The sequence below is a fragment of the Myiozetetes cayanensis genome, unplaced genomic scaffold, assembly GCF_022539395.1.
Source record: "Myiozetetes cayanensis isolate MyiCay16 unplaced genomic scaffold, myiCay2020 scf7, whole genome shotgun sequence".
NCBI classification, from domain to species: domain Eukaryota; kingdom Metazoa; phylum Chordata; class Aves; order Passeriformes; family Tyrannidae; genus Myiozetetes; species Myiozetetes cayanensis.
This window is the reverse complement of record NW_026087964.1, coordinates 35,675,281-35,697,424: the sequence shown is the minus strand read 5'-3', so window position 1 is coordinate 35,697,424 and position 22,144 is coordinate 35,675,281. Positions and strand designations below refer to the sequence as shown.

General features: G+C 37.4%; 1 protein-coding gene across 5 annotated transcripts in view; it reads left to right on the top strand.

Moving 5' to 3' along the window:
* Positions 1-13,093: 13,093 nt before the first annotated feature.
* The window catches only part of PALLD (palladin, cytoskeletal associated protein), a 200,840-nt gene continuing 191,789 nt past the window's right edge, over positions 13,094-22,144 (top strand). For 2 of the 5 annotated variants that reach the window (XM_050338272.1, XM_050338268.1), the window contains exons 1-2: positions 13,094-13,247; positions 19,412-20,449. In XM_050338272.1, coding sequence (XP_050194229.1) covers positions 19,455-20,449 — 995 coding nt within the window. In that variant the 5' untranslated portion in view covers positions 13,094-13,247; positions 19,412-19,454. Of the gene's footprint in view, positions 13,248-15,143; positions 15,303-19,411; positions 20,450-22,144 lie in introns of those variants that run through there. The other 3 variants (XM_050338271.1, XM_050338269.1, XM_050338270.1) reach the window with 3 other exon arrangements.

Genomic DNA, 22,144 nt, shown 5'->3' with positions numbered 1-22,144 from the left:
GAAATTGCTTGCACAAAGGCTCCCAGTAATGAACTCCATATGAGACAGTGCCCAATAACTTATATCTCTAAATTCTGGGCTGGAATTCTGCATGTTCCAGCTGGCACTTCAATAAAGTAGTTCCAGTAATTGCTAAATCAGTGTACATATGCATTCATTCTTGAGACAACTGCAATACTACTGAGAGCATATCTGTTCTACAATGTCAGCACTTGTACTATAGTATTAGTTTTTGCATGTTCATTCTTCTTCAGAAGTTCACAATTTAGAACTTTTTAGTACTGATGTAGCCACAATTTTGAATAATCAGATTTTTTTTAAATAATTGAAATAATATAGCATACCTGACAGTTGGGAGCATCACGGCAAAAATCCATCTGAAATCACCACTCAGTGCTAAGCCAACTGACAGTGTTTTATTAAATTGATTAAAAATAGTTGCCCATTACTTGGATAACAAGAGCCTGATTTCTGAGAAAATGCAGTACTTCAGCAATAAATAAACAAAAGTAAGAGATTGAAAAGAGTAAATAAAGGTCTTGGTTCATCATCTTTCAGATGACACAAAACAAGGAGTGCCTTAAAACTAGAGGACTGTGCTGTGAAGGTGTTAAAGCACTGGCACAGGTTGCCCAGAGAGATATAATATCTCCATCCTTGGAGATACTAACAGTGGCCCTGCTTCAGCAGAGAGTTGGAATAGAGGATCTCTGAAAGCACCTTCCAACCCCAACAACTCTGTGATTTTGTGGTCACTGAACTACCCGTGTTGAACTACAGCATACTTCTGTATACTAAAGTCAATTCAAAGTAAAAATTTTAGAGTTTAAGAGTGTGTTGTAATAGAAAGCAACTCAGCATGCCAAGTATATAAAAAATAACGTCAGAAGAATTAGACTGAATGCAAGAAAGATTGCAACTGATCAGATTGCCCACACTGTAGAGGTATTAAAAATCTGTCAACTTTTTTGCTGATTTCTTTGTTCATTTGTCTTTTCTTCATTTATTATGTGATGAAAGTTAAGGATTTAGCTCAGCTAGCTAGATCATCAGACTGTACATACCAGTTTAGCTTCAAAAAGTCCATTCTAACTGCACCACTTCACACATGTTGCTGACACACAAGGCTGCAGGGAATTACTGTTTTGTATTAAACTGCATAAAGTAGTAAAAGTCCCACCTTTGTGGGACCAACATACATAACTACCCTGTCATTATTTCCTTCAAGATTTTTTCGATGCAGTAGTATGATGCATAGGTTTTCCCTGGTAAGTACGGGCAAAAAACCCCGCAGACTTGTTCTCTAGAATATCACAAATCTCTTGCTAAAAAAGAAGAAAAGGAATGGTGAGTTAAAAAAAACCTTTTTTTGTGCTAAATCTAGAATTGCACACATACAAATATAACATTTCTCTGACATAAGGTCAATATTTTCTTCTCTTTCTTTTTTTCATAAATTTTTTCTTACAGGAAAGAACTTCCTTCCTAAAGAAAATTCATCTTTCCTTTGATACCTTGGAGTTTTGATGTTTTAATTTTTTTTATTTTTGTAGACCTTAGAAGTAGTTATGTAGTAAATGTAGATTTTAGAGTAGCAGCATATTATCCCTTTACCCTTAACACACCAGCTCAAACCCCTGTTACCCATTCCCCTATCAATTCCCTAAATTCCATAGCCTGTTTAGTCTCTTTTTCAAGGTAGAATTGTAGAAGAACACCCTAACCCTACGGAACAAGATATAGCCATAGACCCAACAACCTTCAGGCCTAGAATTCTGGAAGGCCTCCAAGGACATTACGTGCTCTGAGGAAGATGAAGATGAAGAAGAGGGGGTCCCGAAACGCCCCCAGACCCAATTCCCAAGAGGCGTGGTGGGGGCAGAACCTGGGTGGTAACGGGACGGGGATTGGGTAAAAGTCATTATAAAAACTGTGGACATCTGTATTTCGGGAGCGCGCGCTGGGGGTATTCCAGAAAGCCTGGGGGCTCATTAAAACTTTTGTATCCTTATCTTATATCCTACCTAATTTGGCTTAGAGTCTTTTTTTCCCCACAGCCATGTCACCCTGCTATTTTGCATTACTAAAGCATGATACAGTGAATAAAGCTCCTGATTCCTTCATCAGTTTTTCATGTCTCACAATACCTAAACTTTAGAATTTTTTTTTCTTGCTTTTTCCGGACAAAATGAAGTTTATGGAGAAATGCCCATTTTGTTTTTAGGTTCTTACGCTTTGTGGAAAACATGTATGAAAATATAATCTAGATTTATCCCATACTTCTGAATAGAAGAAAATTAATAAATTAATTTTTAAAAAAATTCTTGTTATATAATTATTTTAAATCCAATTCCATGATCCTTGAGAGTTTACTCACTTAAACAATAGTGAACTGAGAAGGTACATATCACTTTCACTCTTTCTTTTGTTGAGCCTATTCAAATAACTATTGGCCTAAAGATATATGCCAGACAAATTGGTATCAATATCATAGAATTATGTAATATTCTGAGTTGGAAGGGACCCATCAGGGTCATCGAGTCCAACTCTTAGACCTGTACAGGACACTGAAGAGTCACACCATGTGCCTGAGAGCATAGTCCAAAGGTTTCTTGAATTCTGGTAGGCTCAGTGCTGTGACCACTTCCATGGGGAGCCTGTTCCAGTGCCCAACCACCCTCTGAATGGAAAAACCTTTTCCTGATATCTCAGCATAAACTGCATGGATAAAAGAACAAGATGTGGCAACAGCAACATAAGCCACATACCAGTATAACAGAAATCATCTGACATTCAGTTAAGGCTTTCAGTACACAAGCTTTGTAGTTTTCCCAAATATGGATACAATGCTCTGTATTCTTTAGGGAGGTAGACATAGAAAATGCAAATGAATTCAAAAGGAGTATACTTTTTGGAACTTTAGACTGGACTTCAAAGCAACTCAGAAAGCCATTAGGACAGCAAAAAAGATATTTACATACAAATTTGCATCCTTGTAGGGTAAAAGAGACAAAACAAATTTCCATCCTGAATGTGAACTCCTAATGATAGAATTAGATGATCAATCATCTCAAACTTACTATGATCCCAAATTGCTGATTACCCAGGTATTCAGTGTCAATTGGATACAGTACTGGGTGGCATATAGTAATTCCATTTATGCATCTTTATTAATAATGTTAGTTGGAAGTTTTAAAACACACAAAGGCACAGTGGATAAAGTTGCCTTAAATCATATCTACTTATCACTTCAACTATAGCAGAAAAAGGAATTTTACCCCTCATTGACTGGGACAGATTTAATCAGACAACAGAGTAAAGAAAATTACAGTTGGTCTGCTAAGGAGTATGTGCTCTTCAGAAAAGAAAAAGAAGCAGTATTTAGAGAGAGCACTATTGGCTTCATAAGCTGGAAGTGAAGGGTATTGCTGGAGAGTAATTTAAATCTGAACAAACTGCTGGAGGACATTGAGAAAGAAATTGATTATAAAAGGTTACACACTTCACAGGGAAAGTGCTTCTTAAGCACCACTATCTGATATGCAGTCAACCATGCTGTGCTAGACATTTAGGAACATTTGTAAATGTCAGCAATATCGTAGGTCTAGGGGTGAAAGCCTTGGTGATAACATGTTATGGAGTCATACCCCATAATAAAATTTGTTCTCGCCTTTTTCCTTGTAAAGAACTTTTAAAATACTATTACACACTCCCTCTAAAAAGTTTTTGCACTTTTCAGATTTAGGAAAGACAATCTTTACTTTCACTCCATTATTTGCTTACAATACGTAGCGCAGGCAATTAGAAATAGCATCTCTGAATTTTGCAGTACTTAATTTTGCAACGTAAGCATGTATTTTTCAGAGATTTCACTGCTAATATTGTTATTGCTTTAACTTAACATTTTGAGGAAAACAGTACCAACTATGCAGCAGCAAATATATATGGGAAAAATGAAAAGTGTAACATTTTACTTTTTATATAGACAACCTGTACTTTTTATATAGACAACAATCTAGACTCTTTGTCAAATTCTCAAATTCAATATATTTAAGGTCTTTGGTAATCCTCTGACTATCTGTTGTCTCCAGTAAATCAAAGAATCACAGAATTGCAGAATCAACCAGGTTGGAAAAGACCTCTGAGATCATCAAGTCCAACCCTTGATCCAACACTGCTGTGGTTGCTAGACCATGGCACTCAGTGCCACATCCAGTCTCATCTTAAATACCTCCAGGGGTGGTGAATCCACCACCTCCCTGGGCAGCCCATTCCAATGTCTGATTACTCCCTCTGTAAAAAATTTCTTCCTAATATCCAACCTAAACCTCCCCTGGCACAGTTAAAGACCATTCCCTCTTGTCCTACTGCTGGTTGCCTGGGAGAAGAGATTGACCCCCACCTGTCTACAACTTCCTTTCAGGGAGTTGTAGAGAGTGATGAGGTCACCCCTGAACCTCTTCTCCTCCAGCCTGAAACAACCCCAGCTCCCTCAATCACTCCTTATAGGACCTGTGCTCCAGTTCCTTCACCAGCCTCGTTGGCCTTCTTTGGACACCTTCCAGTACCCAGTATCCTTCCTAAACTGAGGAGCCCAGAACTGGACACAGCACTCCAGGTGTGGCCTCACCAGCACTGAGTACAGGGGAAGAATCACTTTCCTGGTCCTGCTGGCCATGCTGTTCCTGATCCAGGCCAGGAGGTGCCGTGTGATTGTACTTAGGATGATCTTCTCCATAACCTTACCTGGCACTGGGGTCAGGCTGACAGGCCTGTAGTTTGCTGGGTCTTCCTTCTGACCCTTCTTGTGGATGGGCATCACATTAGCCAGTTGAATGTAGTGAAAACAGAACTGAACTAAGATATGCATGCTTGACATAATAAATACACTATCAAAAATGCAATATGGTCTATGGTATACCGTAGCATATTTAAAGCATTCTTTCCACTTCTGTTACTCATCTGGCCCAACATAATCTGCAATAAAGCTGTTATAAAAAACTACTTCTTACAAATCTCAGATGATGCCAAGCTGGTGAATTGCTGTAGTGGCTAGATAACTCCTCAAGTACAGAATGTGCCTCTCTCACAAACAAATTTCCTTGAAGTGATCTGAGCTTCACACAAAACTCTTCTTTCAGACTGTGCCATCACAGTAGGCTAGTTTATTAGCATGTCCTTCCCTAGTCTTCATAGAGTTAATTCCTGCCATCCCATCCAAAGAAACCACAAAAATATGTACTTACCTTTGTCTAGGGATTGTTCTTTCCACAGCTGAAAACAGACATTCAAACCAGACATTTCTACAGTACATTTCAAAGAATTACTTTGGCATGTTTCCAGGAAAACTCTTACCTTATTTATTCCAGCACTAAAATTTTGTTTAATTTGGTTGTCTATGCAGAGGTTTTTCCATTGTTTTTGGTTTTTTTCCTATTAATCTTTTATACTTCTCTGTTTTTTTCAAAGATTTTTCTCGCTTTTGATGAAACTACATATAAAGTATTTTTGACATTTTTTTCTAAACTATAGTATTCAAAAATTTTTAAACAAATATATATTTTTTTACTTTGTATCAGCTACCATAATATTTAGAACAAACAACCATTTTAAAATCATAATATTTATCACTCATTTGCTAATTAAACTGAATAACAAAAATACCTAGAACACTGATTCCCTCATATGCATTTACCATTCCTCTGCCCTGACCCATTTTCTGTGTATTAATCAAGAAGCAAAATAGTTGTTCTACCCATATAAGTAGAGTGAATGACCCTGATTTTAGGCCTATGTTCCCATAAGAAATGCTCAGAAAAGATGTGAGGGCTGCAAACTCAATAAAGAACCAATACTGATCCTTGGTTATCACCATGCACCTCTAAACAAAGAGCAGATTGAAGAGACTTATCATGAAGTCTTGTTAACATTTTGAACTGTATTTCTGAGGAAATGTGTGTCTGCCTGTATTAAATAACGATCACTCAGATGCCAGTGCACTAGGCAGAACCAAAGAACCAAATAGTATACATCTATATAGTATGACGGAACACTAGCGCAATTCTAAAAGTGAAATTTCAGAAAGTCTTAGTCAACTGTCACGGGGATTATGCAATCATGTTCAAGCACCCGTGTATTCTATAATGCAAGATACAAGAATAATATTAAGTTACAAAATCAAACATTCAGAAATCAGATAAGGACAAAATGAAAGACTATGTCATGTAAACCATAAGCAGCCTCTATGAGACCTCAACAGTGAGATGTGGAGTCTGTACAAGTGTACAAGTGTACAAGTGTGCAGTCTGCCTTCAAAGCTATTATGTATAGGAACTTGAAAGCTTTCTGGAAGGACTGAAGTGTGTACATGAAAAATATCAGCTCCTGCTTGCCTTACAACGGACCAAAATTTAAGGTATTTGGTTAAAAACAACAGTTCCTAAGTCGTAAAGTTACCTATCTGTGTAGAATGCTGGTGAAATATAAAACCAGTTATGTCTACTCTAATAATAGGGAAATACTTAGAATAAAAGTCCTATAATAAACATTAAAAAAAAAATCAAAATACCTGCCATCAAACCATATGAAAGTTTGATAAAGAGAAAAGAAAATTAGCTTCCTACCTCGATTTCTGAATTTTTTTTTTGAAACTCATTGACTGTCAATAACTGCTCTATTTCCTCTCTCCAAGAAAATGTATTAGGAAAATTTCTGCACTTTTATTTTCGCCTAATCGTAATTCTCTTCAGAGCTTTTAGCTGTGAGATTGTCATTATCATTTTCATTTTGAAAACACGCTGTAGAGGCCACAACTGTCACCTTTCAGTTTATATATGATTATTAGAAGGTGTGTTTTATCTCCACATATTACATCTTCTGAATATTTTTAAAGAAAAAAAATTCTTGTAAGCTTTATTACTAAAATAACTATATAAATGAAGTCAACGGAACTTTGAAAGATGAAAGCTAACTATTGTTAAAAGTTTTGGTTGTTTATGTTTACTAATGTGTACTTCATCAGGGTTTGAAGTCAGTGGAGTCCAACAACCCTAAGCACAGTCTCTGATATCTCTTCTGTGCAATTCCAAAAAACTGCAAACTTACTTCCACTCACACCAGTACAACTGTCCAGAAAAATGAAGAACATTAAAATTGGCTTTTCAGGAAACCCTCCTAGGCTTCACTGCTTGTTTGCACTACAAAGGTAAGAAGAGAGTTCTCAGTCAAACAGACCCAAATGTCTGTAAAGCAGAGGTGGTAACTTTTATGGGTTTTTGAGGTAGTTGACTCTGTGTCTAAAAACTTACAGACATCATGTCCCCAGGAGAGGCTTTAAATTTTGATTGCTGAGACTCACTCACAAGATTAGTTTCAATTTAGGATTTAAAATGCATACTCCAAGATAATGCTATGAAAAATACAGATATGAATGCTGGTAATAGCTTGTTTACATAGAAATTATAGATCAACTGATCACAAAACATATTCTCATACATATACATGTGAAATATGTAAATATACATAAGTATAATTATGTCAAAATAATAAAAGCTTTGTGTTTAAGAATTGCTCAGTATTGTGTATTTACATATTTTCATTGCATATGTTTGGATTACTTTAGAATCTGATAGTGGCAACAAAGTGAATTAAGCAGATTGATGTTTGGTTTGGTTTGTTTAGACCACCTTCCTTGTCACTTGCTATGTAAAGAAAAATCTGGTTTGGTTGGTTTTGTTGGATCCTAATCTTGCACACCAGGTATGCCTCTATTTCTTTCTGTACCACGTGTGCAACAGTACAGTTAATGCTGTTGCAAAAAGTTTTTCAGTAACAGATTTATTACCTAAATTCTGTGAATTTTAGCATGGTTTTACCCTTGCCCAAATTTAAAAGCAAATGATATATATTAGATTGCTCATACAACATCTTAGAACCTTTTGTGATAGTGTTACAAAAACCTCCTGTCTTTCATCTGATGGGTCCTTTGGATTTATTTGGGGTTTGATGTCAAAGCCAGAAATTGTATTCCAAACAGTCTGAAAGTGGTGTTTCCAGTAACCCACTTAGATGAATCATTGTTTCACTGTCTCTCTCTGCTGTCTCATTTACGCTTTTAACTCTCAAATGCATACTTCCATCCTCATTGTCTTGGCTCTTAGGACTGCTTTCTCCTAGGCCTGCATTCTTGCTCTGACAGGTTGAATATTTTGCACAATTATCTGTGACATTTCATCTTTTCAAGAGAATTTATTAGTTCACTGATCAATCAATCTGACTCCCTTCTCTAGACTAATACCACCAGGCTCATATAGGGACCAGAAAATTGTTATATTAAATATCACTGAAACTCAAAGGACATCTCATTGAAAAACTATGAAATACATTAATTTAGAACTAATTGTTCCTTCTTTGATACAGAGTATCCAATACAAGGTAGAATTTAAAGCATGGAACAACATAACCACCAAAAACTGCACACTTTGCCTCTTTATTTGGGTTCTAACCAAGGTATCAAACAGGACAGAAAGGAGGTGAACACATCTCATCATGCATTTTTCATGTTTGATGGTGAGTAGAACCTATCATGTTATGTCTAGAATAAATTTTTAGACAGTTTTTAATCTCTGTCTTCTAAATGTAGTCAATTTACCTCTGCAATAGTTTTTTCCCCCAGAAATGATCACTCTTTAGGAAAAGGAAAGAGCTTGATGCTGTCTAAAAGAAGATCATGTTTAACAGCTTGTTTAACTTGAAAAATTTTGGATGTCAATTTTTCCAGTCCATCAGTGCCAAAGTATCAGGACTGTACCCTCACAATGTTTAGTCATTGGCTCTAAAGCTGTAATGCCTAAAGAGAGAGATGTACTTTTAATTACAAGATTAAAAAATACAAGCATTCCCAGTACTACCATGTAAGTTTTCACTGCTGCTGAAAGGGCCTGCTCTTTTACAAGTTCTGAGGCCTACTTTCTGTCATTCCTGAAAGCGTCTATTTTGAAAAACAGTTCACTATGTGTCATATCTCTAAAAGTAAATGGTTCATTTATAATGAAATAGTAGATTTATGATTGAAGGACACAGAGTCTTTAAACATAACCCATGTATTTGTAAATCAGAGCTATGTAAAACATTATATCCTGGAATAAAAAAGACATGGTTTTAGTTTTAAGGCATTAAACATATGCTATGGAACAATACAGCACTCCCAAACTGTAAACACAGGAGATTGTATTTTTAGCCGACAATAATCAGTGCTTGATCTGATCTCTTTTCTGATCTCACATCAGAAGGAGAGAAAGTAAAAAATCTGTTATATTTTTACATGATACAGCCTATCATAAAACAAAAAGTAAGTTGCTGTTGCTTGTCCATGTGATATTCACCATGTCTGGAATATTTCTGCCACCACCTTTTTCAGCACCTGTCTGTTGGCCAATCAGAAAAAAGCAAAAGGGCTGAAGTCTCTCCAACTCCATGGAAACTCTTTCCAAAAATACCCCCAAGCTAAGTGTCTCCTTAATAGGAGCTAGTGACTGACAAATCTCTCAGCAGTTCATTCTAAATAGCCAGCTGTGTTTTAACTATTTTTTTTTAAATTTAGTTCTAATGAAGTTAACAGTGGAAGTAATCAGCTGTTCAGTGTTCCTCCTTCAGCATTCATTCCTCTGTCTAGAAGTATGGATGTCACCTTCTTGGACATTTGTCTTTGTTAGCACTGTGACTTCTGGCAGCAATACACAGCTGTCTACTCCTGTCTTGCTTCAGACATGTTTTTAGGTGGCAGGCTGAGCCTTTCTGCAGGCTACAGGAACACATTTGGCGTAATCAAAAGACACTGTGCAGTAGCTGTTAAAAAGGTGAAGCAATATGAAGCTGTATTATGATAAAAGCAGAAAGAGAAGTAAATATTTATTTTCCTAGAGATCAGCATTTCACCATTTGTTGAAAGAGGCACATTCCTTTTTTCAAAGTTAATCCCCTTGTAAAGAAAAGGGCTTTTATCTGGTATTGAACTTCAGTACTGTCTGTGCCTGCTCAGATCAAACACATTTCACATGCTAAGAAGGAATCTGAGTACATGACTGGCTGTGAATATAAACATGTAAAATATGCACTATAGGCTTGCAGCTAAAATTGATCTAATAGAGATCCTTTTCATTACGAAGAGGAAAGTCTAAATCTTAGTACATACAAAATGGAAAAATGGCACATGATGCTATAAAGCATTTTTCTCACTACACAACTATGGGAGTTTTATGATATGCATAAGTACAAGTAGTCTCTATATAAAAGAAAAAAATCAGATGTTTGAAATATATTCTTCACAGAGGTATACAGGTAATAGCTGATGGGAATAGGACTGAAGAACATACTTTCAGTTGAGCAGTTCCATACTACACAGGGCATAGAGGGATGGATAACTTTTCATATATGGTACAAGTAGAGATAACAAATGTAATTACTTTACAAAATAAAAGAAATTGTAAAGCCATATGAATATGACTAAAGTACCAAATAGAGGACAAAATCAGCTTAAAGAAGAGTAACAGTTGAGGCACTTCAGTTAAATGAAATTAGAAAAAATTACAACTAAGGCCTTGAGTAGGGACTTCTTAAAAGAAAACTCCTCATTTTAAAAACCAGATTAAATTCTGCTTTGCACAGTTGGGACACTTAAATTAATTATCTAACACTAATGGTTTGTTTTTCTTTCTTCAAAGAGTCTATTTAAGCTAGAATGTTACTTTCATGACACAGATTTTCCAGTAGAGTGTTTCAATTATAATTTATTTAACTTCTTTCCTTAGAAAATTATGCAAGATTACACGGAGCTGATACACTAAAAAGAGTGCTTATATTTCTAAAATTCATCATATAATCTGAATCTTTACATGCTAGACTAAACAATCTTTATTATATTGCCATGTGCTAACCTGCCGAACTTTATCCTTGCTTTCTCTACCCCTGTGAGACTGCATTGGTCCTGCCTTCTGTAACTTTCCCTCTTTTTCCCCTTGCTTCTTACTTCAACATGAAATTGGCTTCTTTAGTTTTTGTACTTTAAGAACATCAACTGTAGTATAGGCTTGCTTAAATTCTTATTTTTATATTCCCAAATGTGAAAATGTGGCCTTTCTACTTAAACCGCAGAAGACTGTCAATTCACAGTTTGTTTACTGCTCATTTCTTGTCCTTTAATACCATTATAAAAGAAGCCTTAAATATTTTAACGGAATCAGGCTGTGAAAAGGCCTTCTCTAGGCCATCCCACAGATGTGAGCTGAGCCTATGAGAGTTTTTAAGGACTTTCATTACAAAAATATCAGTACCAGTAAATGAGATTGTCTCTGCACATTCTCTGCCCTGAGGAAGAGTTTCAATGAGAAATGTGCCACAGTGCCGGGGCTGATGTACACGCGGGCCCTTTCCCGCAGTTCCATGGCACACTCCGCGGCAACACATCTTGGCAGCCAAACCTGTCCCCTGGGCGTCTGCTGTGCCACAGCACCCTCCTGGTCACTAAGCAGCCTGAAGCAGGGCTTCAGGTTCCAGCAGTCATGTCCTGCCCTCTCCCTGCTGCGCCTTCCCCCTCACCCGGAGGGGCTGCTGGGCTCCCTTCCCCTCCTGAGGCAGCCGCTCTTGCCAGGTCTGGCTGGGACCTTTTCAGCTCCAGCACCATTGCCATTCAGCCGGCAGCCAGTGCCCATCTCACTTGTCCAGCCACTGACCCCACTCCGTCGTTCTCCCTCAGTGCCTCAAGTTGGGCCACCAAGCACAAGTGGGTCTATGAGTGGAAAGTCTCACTAGAAACTGGTGTGTGTAATGGTGATGTGACCCCGGAGGGAGTCTGACGAATACTGAGCCTGGCAAAAAGCAGGCTCAGACAGACAGATGGCTGCCAGCACTGTCCAGACCAGGCCACCGCCTGCACTCAGGAAACTTGGGTAAGGACATCTGTACTCTGGGCACAGTGTTTATTGACAAGGATCAAATAGTTTGCTCTATGTTTCTTCACCTTTGTGCTAAATCTTGTGAGAGCACAGTGTGCTACACAGCCCCAGATGTAAAAGTGTATTAACCACAGTGCACAGGGGTATGAATTCCTAATAAAATTCCTTTGAGATTTGAAGGAATATCGAGGGCACTCAGCAGTCAAGTAGCTATTTGTCCATATGTTCAGTTTTTACCTGTCTGGCTGGTAAAAATTAAAGAAGATGGCAATTTGAGAGCAAATAATATTATGAGTGTGCTAGTAATCTTGAGATAAGGGAATTTACAGATTTCTCAGTCTGAGGTAGGTTGCTTCAGCAAGACCTTGGATACCATGGATCTTGGTCTCAGAAGTGTTTATCTCTTCCCTAGTTTAAGAAATGGTATTAGTTCTTTGGGAGTTGCTTATTAGCTTTCCTTTCTATTTTAGGGTTTCCTTTCCTACTCCCTGCTGTGGTAATTCTGGAAAGTTGTGGTATTTTCAAGTTTATTGAACTGTTGTTACTTGCAGCCCCTCAATCTCTTTGTTGATGATATATTCTGTAAAAGAAAGGTGGGAGTTTTTATCACTGTTCTTTTAACAGTTTAAATTTAATGACTGGTGCATTTCTTCTAGATCAAGAACTGGTACAACTGCTAACAAAAACTGAAAGTGTATGTGTTTTTCCATTGCCCTCCTATGAAAATCCTCTGGGAAACTCTTCTAGAAACTTGGAAAAATGGTATGTGAGTACCATTAACACTGCTTAACTATTTCACTTGCACTTTTATACATACATGACAATAGGTACTCCCAAAGCACTCTATAGAAACAGAAATTAGCTCTAGCTATGAAAAAAAATCTATTTACACTATAGTTACAAGCAAAATTAAATGTTGCCTGGTATTTTGAGGGAAAACAAAAAACCCCTAAAGCTATGGGAATCTGCATTAAAATACAGCAAGACATTGACCCCATCTGTTTAGGCACAAGAGACCAGATTATTTTTTTTGCTCTTTCAGAGGTGGAAAAAAATGTCTGTATGTAACTCAAAATAACTGGATGTTTCTGTGGCAACTGGTAAAGGGCGTTTTATCTGTCTCTGATGCTTAAAGTAGAAGCAGTTCTTAGAGATTCCTATTTGAAGTTTGCATACTGGTGTTTGACTTCAGGTCTTGGAAAGAAGATTGCCTGTCTACTTGTATTTTATCCTGCTGCTATCTAGATTAAGATATAGAATAACCGGAACCATAACAAAGGTGTTCTGCTTTCTTGGGTAAGTACATGAATTACTAGGATAAGGAGTCGTCCTTACTATATTTTCAGTTTAGCCCAATTAACGATTAAATTGTTTCGCATTGTGTAACCTCTTCATCAGATGGAGTAGAAAATTTGTAGAACCAGAATAGCTTTATGGTTCATGACATGAGATTTTTAATGACTCAGAATGACTAGTATTACAAAACATTATCTCCATGGAGTTCTGTTCATCAGCTGAATTTTCCATAATATTTCAATATAAATGGAGTGAGTATATTAGCCATAATATCCCTTATCATGTTTGATGTTATTATTAATTTAAAATTTTACATGCAATTGCTAAAATATTACACCATTGCATATTATTGCACATTTATCTTTCAAAATGTGTAATTGTTCCAAAGTTTTAGTCCCTTTGGCATTTGTTTGTAGTGACTTACTGCCTTTACCACTTTTGTAAAGGAGAATATAGTTTATTATTGCAATAAAAATGGAAAGTCTTGTTCAAAAATTAAATTTCCAAAAGATTCGGTACAGGTGAAAGGATATAAACATTCTCCAAATCTTAGTAGAATGACGTTGGAAAAATTTGCTCACGACTTAATAGAGCTGTATAAAACCTTACTCTAATAAGTTTTCACGCTTTAAAGAGTATTTCATTAGCACTTGAAGCCAGTAGGAATAAACTGAACACAGGTCTTTGCATTTCTGGGCAGCTGTTTCTATCATGCTGTAGAAAAAGTAATATAGGCATAGCTGATTTACGCAAAACAACAGTGTAACGGTATCCATAAAAGCTAAATCGCTTTGAATTTCTTTAAAAATGATCTCTGCGGGTGTCTCCAGGCAGATACATTTTCTTTGCAGAAGTGACAATTTAAACACACAGTTCCAAGAACCAGGATGTCATCTACCCACTCCCTGTAGAAAATGCTGAGGATAGCCCAAGGCAGCTTGTTACCGTTTATATGCAGGCTATTTTTGACTCCCGTTCCAAGGTTGTCTTATGCATTTAGTAGAAACACTGGGTGCCTGACAAAGGACCTTAATTTACTCTGTGGGGTGACTGTTTGAAAATTAGGTGTACAATGATTAACTCTTAGATAAACAGATAAACTCTTGTGTTTATTTATCTGTTTATTTTGGTTTTAGTTTTTATTCTATTTTATAGAAATGTTCAGAATGATGATTCTGATCTTATTTGACACACTGAAATCACTGTAAAATTATCTGAAATAAAATCCTTTTAGGTAATTTCATTACAACACATCAATATAGAAACCAAAAATGCATTTTCATTCTTTCAATGTTAATAAATGCGTCAGAGTTGTGGGGTCTTTTCAAAGAATACATGTTTTCCAGGGATTTTATGTTTCATTTCTGAGAGAGATACTTCTTTTCTGATGATAGGATTTCACATTTGAGATGTGAAAATTCAGTAGGTTAATTTATTTATACAGTGTAGTACTTGGCTACACATTAGTAACTATCAATTATCACAAAAAGATGTACTATTTCTACAGATAACTCTCAAAATGTCAAGGGTCTTTTCAACCTAAATGATTCTATGATTCTATTTTTTTTTCCTGGAAGATTTTAAGGTACGCAAGGGTTATTTTAAACTATTTTTAGTAGAAAAAGAAAATTATTTTATTTATAGTCATGAAAATAGCTAATTTTATTTCTTAAAAAACTAAAAATTAAAAGCCTGTTAGTATAAAATTAAACAGGAAGAAAATGGCTAAGTTCTCTGAATGTATGAGTAGTAAGTGCACAGATCTTTGTGCCACTTCCAGGCTTAACATTGCTTCTTCTGGAATTCCAGATAGCGGCAGTCTGCTGAAACATGAGTTCAGTTACCAAATATAGATGAGTGGGATATGAATTGCATAGTCACAGAGGACAGATGTAATGCACAGGCCACAGTCTTCTCAAGGCTTACTGAGGACCAAGCAATCTTTAGAGAATAGCTGGAGCAACTTTAAGCCTACTTAGATAACAAAGGAGAAAAACAACTTTACCTGCTGTTAAATATACCTAAGAGTCTGCATGTTGGCCTGCTCATTGTAAGGTCTGTTTTATATTTTCTGCTAAATGTAATTATTGTACTTTGGGGAGTAATTTTGCAGGATTTCAAAATTCAGAGAAAAGATGAGTGCCTTTTTTTTTTTTTTTTTAAATCTTACTAGATACATCTCTTCTTTCATTTGATTCTTTTGAATAGATAGGCTTTGGGTCATATTAAGTCATAATTTCTCATGGGACAGGTTCTACAAATTCAGGATACTTATACTTTCCTTGAAATGCATTCTTTCATTTTCTATGTTTTTCCATATTTTATTATATATCCCTTCAAAACCTTGATTTTATTAATTATTCAAATTTTTCCTGATAATTGTAATCCAGTACATTTTGAATTTACTATTTACCATATTATTCCTTAGAGCATCTATATTGGTTTTTGAATAAATATTTAAACTGCATGATATAAAAATGTATTTTTGCTTGGGAGTAATTTTTAAATATATACAAATAGGACTTTATAAATAGTCTGTATGTAAAAATGTGGGAAGTACAGGTAAACACTGATCTGCATGCAACATTGTATTTTATGTTTGTGTCTTTAAATGATATAGTATACGGCTTTTCAGGTTACCTAAGGAGTAATGATGATGAAAACTGTTATAAATACATTGTAGTCTAACTTGGAGAAGCTAGAAATAGCATTTGAAATTTCTAATTATGATCTTATATGCTACTTGATAGGGTTAGAGATACTTCACCTCCAGTTCACTGTGCTTACAAGTTGCACTAAAAGAATAGTGGGTTTATGTGTTACAGTGTGGCTGAAAAATGTCTTTATACTGGAAGCTTCTATTCCGCTGTCTAAAGCTAGATATATTAATACATTTTTAGGCACCAGACCTTTCTCCCCAAGAAGGCTGATCAGCATTAGAAATTGTGTATAACCAGCACACGTTTAAATTCATTGACTTGATCTAAATATCCAGATGCAGACTGATTTACCTAAATGTAGACAGTGGGCTTTGAAAATTCTAACATATGTAGCCATTATACTTTTCTAATTATAAAATTGAGTATTAGGAAGAGATATGCTAATTTATAATAATTAATTTTAATCATCATGTTGTATGGCTAACAATGAGTAAAATTGTCCTCCTACCATAGCCCATTGAAAGAGCAGAGCAGCTTGGTGTTAGAAGTCGAAGAAGTTTATCTGAGTATGTAATGTGTCACTTTGGGATGTGAACAAGCTAGGAACTGGTATGTATGAGATTTAAATAAAGATACAGTTTGAAGCCTGGATATTTACAGGTTGTCCAAAGAGTAAACTAGAGTCTTCGTTCATTTGAATGAACAAAGTTTTATTCAAGCTCTAAAAAACAACTAAGATTAAGGAGGGAGAAACTCTCCATGTTTAACCCTTGGTTCCCTGGCATTCATCCAGCTTATGCCTTAACAGCTGAGCCTCTTGACCAACTGTTTGCTGTGCTTCTCAGATTCATTCTTTAAAGCTGCTACGTGGTAGTCACTTATACTGTATACACTTTTTTAGAATTTGTTGACAAGAGATTGGTATGGTTGCTAAATTTGTTGCTCTGTAAACACAGATAAAAGGAAAGAAAGATGCAATCCCACAAATAATAAGCTTATCACTGTATTCTGTAAAAACATATATCAAATCCTAAAATGCTTTGATTTTCTTATGCTTCTCTTTTATGTGTTGAGCTGTAATCTGTTGGCAAGATAGGCATATCAAGAGGTGCATGTGCCAGGCCAAGAATTCCAATAATCTATCAGTCAGTTAATGACTACATGCCGGGTAAGCCCTGGTGAAGTGATTAAAGGTAATTGGAGCTTGCACAAGCTGATGTAAAATACATCCGAGTGCATCGCATGACTGTCAAGCCACCTGTCTATCAGTGGAGAAATATTTTGGACAATTAAGAGAAAATATACTTAAAAAAAAAAATCTTATGCAAAATTGACCTCTTAGAAATTATCATAAGAATAAGAGAATTTTCAAGGGTTATTAAAACCACTGATGTTAAACTTAATTATATGCTTTGCAGAAGCAGTGATTAAATTTAAGATCAGATCAGCCACAACCTGTTGACCAGCTAGACAAACAAATTTCTGCAAGGAGATTCTCAGGCAGATCCTTCCCTTGGGAAAAGAGTGGTTTTCCTGATGTCTTGTTTATTGCTGACTTTAAAGAGGCATAGAATGTGCATCCTAATCCTGAAATAATGTTGGGAAACTGGAGATGTATAGATGTCTTTGTGAAACTGGTACAAAATATACGTTATTCACGTACATTGTGCAGGATGATATAGGGCTTGCGAAATCTATTTCTTCAGTGTTTTACTTTTAGTGTACGGTGTCTTGATATTTCATTTATCAGAGTTGAGGAAAGTGCTACTAAGTTGGTAAACTTAAAAATGTTAGCACAATAAGTAAAATATTAAACAAATTATCAACATTAATCAGAAAGGATTACTTGGAATCCTCATAATGGTTTCAGCTAGAACATTTTGTCTCTGAGAATTTTAGGGTTTAGTGTCTGTAAGACACTGCTATGGAAAAGAGAAAAGTAAATATATTCCCCTAATTTTCATAAGGCTAAAACCAGAAAAAATTGAAGTGTAATAGCATTGATGTGAAATAACAACACAATAACAACAGTTGGTGAATGTCACGCCGATCTACAAAAGATCTACAAAAAAACCCAGGAAGCTGCAGGCCTGTCAGCCTGACCTCAGTGCCTGGCAAGGTTATGGAGCAGATCATCCTAAGTACGATCACACAGAACCTACAGGGTGGACAAGGGATCAAACCCAGCCAACACAGGTTTAGGAGGGGCAGGTCCTGTCTGACCAACCTGATCTCCTTTTATGATCAGGTGACTCACCTGGTGGATGAGAAGGCTGTGGATGTGTCTATCGGGACTTCAACACAGCCTTTGACACCGTCTCCCACAGCACACTTCTGGAAAAGCTGCAGCCCATGGCTTGGACAGGGGCACTCTGTACTGGGTTAAGAACTGGCTGGAGGGCCAGGCCCAGAGAGTGCTGGTGAACGGGGCTGCATCCAGCTGGCGGCCGGTCACCAGTGGTGTCCCCAGGGATCAGTGCTGGGCCCAGTCCTGTTTAATATCTTTATCGATGATCTAGATGAGGGGATTGAGTCCATCATCAGCAAATTTGCAAATGACACCAAGGTGAAGGGAGATAATGTTGATCTGCTGGAAGGCAGGAGAGCTCTTCAGAGGGACCTGTATAAGCTGGAGAGATGGTCTGATTCCAACAGGATGAGGTTCAACAGGGCCAAGTGCTGGGTCCTGCACTTTGGCCACAACAACCCCTGCAGCGCTACAGGCTGGGCACAGAGTGGCTGGAGAGCAGCCAGGTGGAAAGGGACCTGGGAGTTTGGATTGACAGGAAGCTGAACATGAGCCAGCAGTGTGCCCAGGTGGCCAAGAAGGCCAATGGATCAGGAACAGTGTGTCCAGCAGAACTAGGGAAGTGGTTCTTCCTCTGTACTTAGCTCTGGTGAGGCCACATCTTGAGTATTGTGTTCAGCTCTGGGCCCCTCAGTTCAGGAAAGACATTGAGGTGCTGGAGCAAGTCCAGAGAAGAGGAACTGGTGAAGGGACTTAAGCACAAGTCCTGTGAGGAGAGGCTGAGGGAGTTGGGGTTGTTTAGCCTGGAGAAGAGGAGGCTCAGGGGAGACTTCATCACACTCTACAACCACCATGGTTACTAGTAACCACGGCAGTAGTGGATCAGGAGTTGGACTCAATGATCTCAGAGGTCCTTTCCAACCTGGCTGATTCTACATTTCTATTCTATGATTCTGTATACATATTGATTCAAGGGAATTGAGCTTGTGCTAGGCAATGCACAGACAAAGGATTTCTTCATACTTGTGAGGGAAGATGCATGAGAAAAGTGACTCCTAAGTGTTCTCATTTCCACCTAGACAACTTGCAGCCTCAACCCATTCTAATAGAAACCAAGGTTTATGATAAGTATTTCCTGCGCCATTGGGTTCTGCTCATCTCTGAGTTTTGTGTCTGGCTTATGGAAGCAAGGATATAACTGAGCTTTTTTTAACTGAGAAGTTTTTTCATTAAGAAATTATACTTGTGTCTTCCAGGATGCAAGACAGAAGCTGTGACCAGGTCTTGCCTCTTTCTTAAATGCTGAAGGAGGCTTACTGTGCAGAGAGAGGCACCAATAAGGAATATCCTGAAAATATGTCAGAAGCTTCATCTTATCATGACTTTTTCTATGATTCCCTGCCAGACATACAGAATGGTGAATTTTCAAATGAACTTTCTGCCTTCCTTACACAGGAGGAGATATGTAAGAGCCTTGACATAGCTCGAGAAGCCATTGCTAATTCCATGAAAGAGGATCAGAATGCAGCACCAGACTTTACTCATTGTCTCAACACTTCTCTTTCTAGCCCCTCAGAAATACCTTCTTTTGGGGACAGCAAACTGCATGAGCAAGATGCTTTACAGAGGCCTCAAGCAAGCAGTCTGACTTCATCTACCGCAAGTCACGTTGTCCCGAGGAATCAGAAAGAGCAATCCACCACACCTCAGACAGCAGATAGTTTTGTCACAGTTTCTAGGAGGCAAACACCTTTTCTAACTGCTAGTCCCAGCTTCATTAGAAAACTGAAACATTCGGAGAAAGATGGTCCATATATGCCTAAGACAAGCCCAAAGTCTGAATCAACATCCCAGGAAGAAGTTCCTTTCAGGAACAAGATGTGTGACAAAGCTGCCACATTTATAGAAGAATTGTCATCAATATTTAGACAGGCAGCACAGGCAAGAGGCCGAAGTCCTGATGGGGACTCTTCTTCTCCAGATAGTGGATACCTCTCTCCCAACAAGAAACAACCAGCTTTAAGTACCTTGGTGAACCAGGAGTTTGACAAACCACATGAAGAGACTGACCCCGAGGCAAAATTACATGGAGTTCATCTGAATGGAGAACATTTTTCTGAAAGGGGCAGCATCGCTCACAGCAAAATGATCCTCTGCCGTCCCTTCGTCAATATGGAAGAGAATGAATTTTCACCGCCTCAATTCACTCAGAAGCTCCGGAGCCAGGAAGTTGCTGAAGGAAACAAAGTTTTGCTGGAGTGCAGAGTCACTGGCAACCCAGTCCCTGATGTCAGGTAAGTGCTAAGTCACCAGATATCATCACCTGATTGTGGAAGATACCTAAGGTCAGGTATCACAGCAAACCTGCTTATAGGTAGTCATACAAGAACAGTCAATCATGCGGTTTTACAAAGCACAGGAATAACAGATTCTGATGGCTTTACTTCTTTGGAGTGTTTCACTGTTATCTGCTTGAGAAATTAATTTCTGCTTGATTCAAGAGCCACATGGCAACATTAGAAAAAGAATTGGTTCTAGCAGCGTTCTGTGTAATTGTTACCTCATTAATCTAGATAAAAGAATTCACAACTTGCCTCTGAAGAGCATCTCGGGTAGCTGATATACTGTTTACTGCCGATTAATTAGAATGTCTCCAAGACCCATAGCAATGGGATTTGAGGTCTATACTAAAATCTAAAATTTTCTAAATCTGACCAAGAATCCTATTGTGCAAGACATTTCTAAGTCATTAAGATGATTCACTATTCAAAACCTCTTCTGATGCTTTATTGTGAAATTTATGTGCATTTGCTTTTGTTCAATGACAAAAGCTACAACTAGCTGCTGCCTAAGTTTGTCTGTTTTAGTTGTTTTATTTTTGTTATGAATAACTCACAATACTTTCCACTGTCTTCCTTTCCTTCTAAAATTAAGCACTGCATAGACAGTGTTCGGAACCTCACAGGTCTGAGCCTTCATGCTAATATGATGGCTTATGACACACAGAGGTACATTATACCTCTAGTTTATATAGTACCTCACAAGTTATTTTGGTTTAAAGTAATACTTAAGGATTTAGATTGGATATTAGGAAATATTTCTTTGCAGAAACAGTGGTTAGCCATTGCAACAGGTTTCCCAGGGAAGTAGTGGAATCATCATTCCTGGATGTGTTCAAAAGGCATGGGGATGTGGCACTTGGGGACATGGTTTAGTGGTGAACAGAGCGGTGCTGGGTTAATGGTTGGACTCGCTGATATTAGAGGTCTTTTCCAACCTTAACAACTCTGTGATACAACAACTGACATACTGTTACTGAGAGTTTTGAGTTGTAAAATAGAGTACTAGGAACAGTCAGAGGGACCACTCTTAAGGAAAAAAAGTAATTACTATTAATTAATACTAAAGAACTTTTCACCTTAACCATCTGTAGATTAGATATTTAACATAGGTCACCCTAGACTCCATCAGCACTCACTAGAGAAAAGCGCATCTACCAAAAGTCACTTAACTGTTTGTTACATTGATAAGAACTTAAGTCAAATACTTCAGACTAAAACCTCCTTATTGGTTTGTTATAAAAGGTGAGGTGAATCCCACCCATTCCCCCATCTCTATGCCAATAGATGGCACAGGGAGAAAGAGCTGCTCTGCCAAGTCACATGCACAGATAATGTAACTAGAAGGAAAAAAACCCGAACAGTCTTTCTTAAAGGTGAGAGTTTACCATGATACATATTACCTCAAAGAACTTAGTTTTCCTAGTATTTAAACATTTTTAACATCCATATTTCCACAACTTGAACAGCAATCTTTCTTACAAAGTTTCTTACTAAGAAAGCAAAAGACATAAAGGTAGGTACTACCTCTAGGGTACTACCCATCAAGGAACTAAGAAAACTATTAAGGTACTGAGAGTCAGTCTGTAGACAATTCTGCTCTTGGCTTGAATGTTTTTGCCACCATGAGTCTATTATGCTTAAATACAT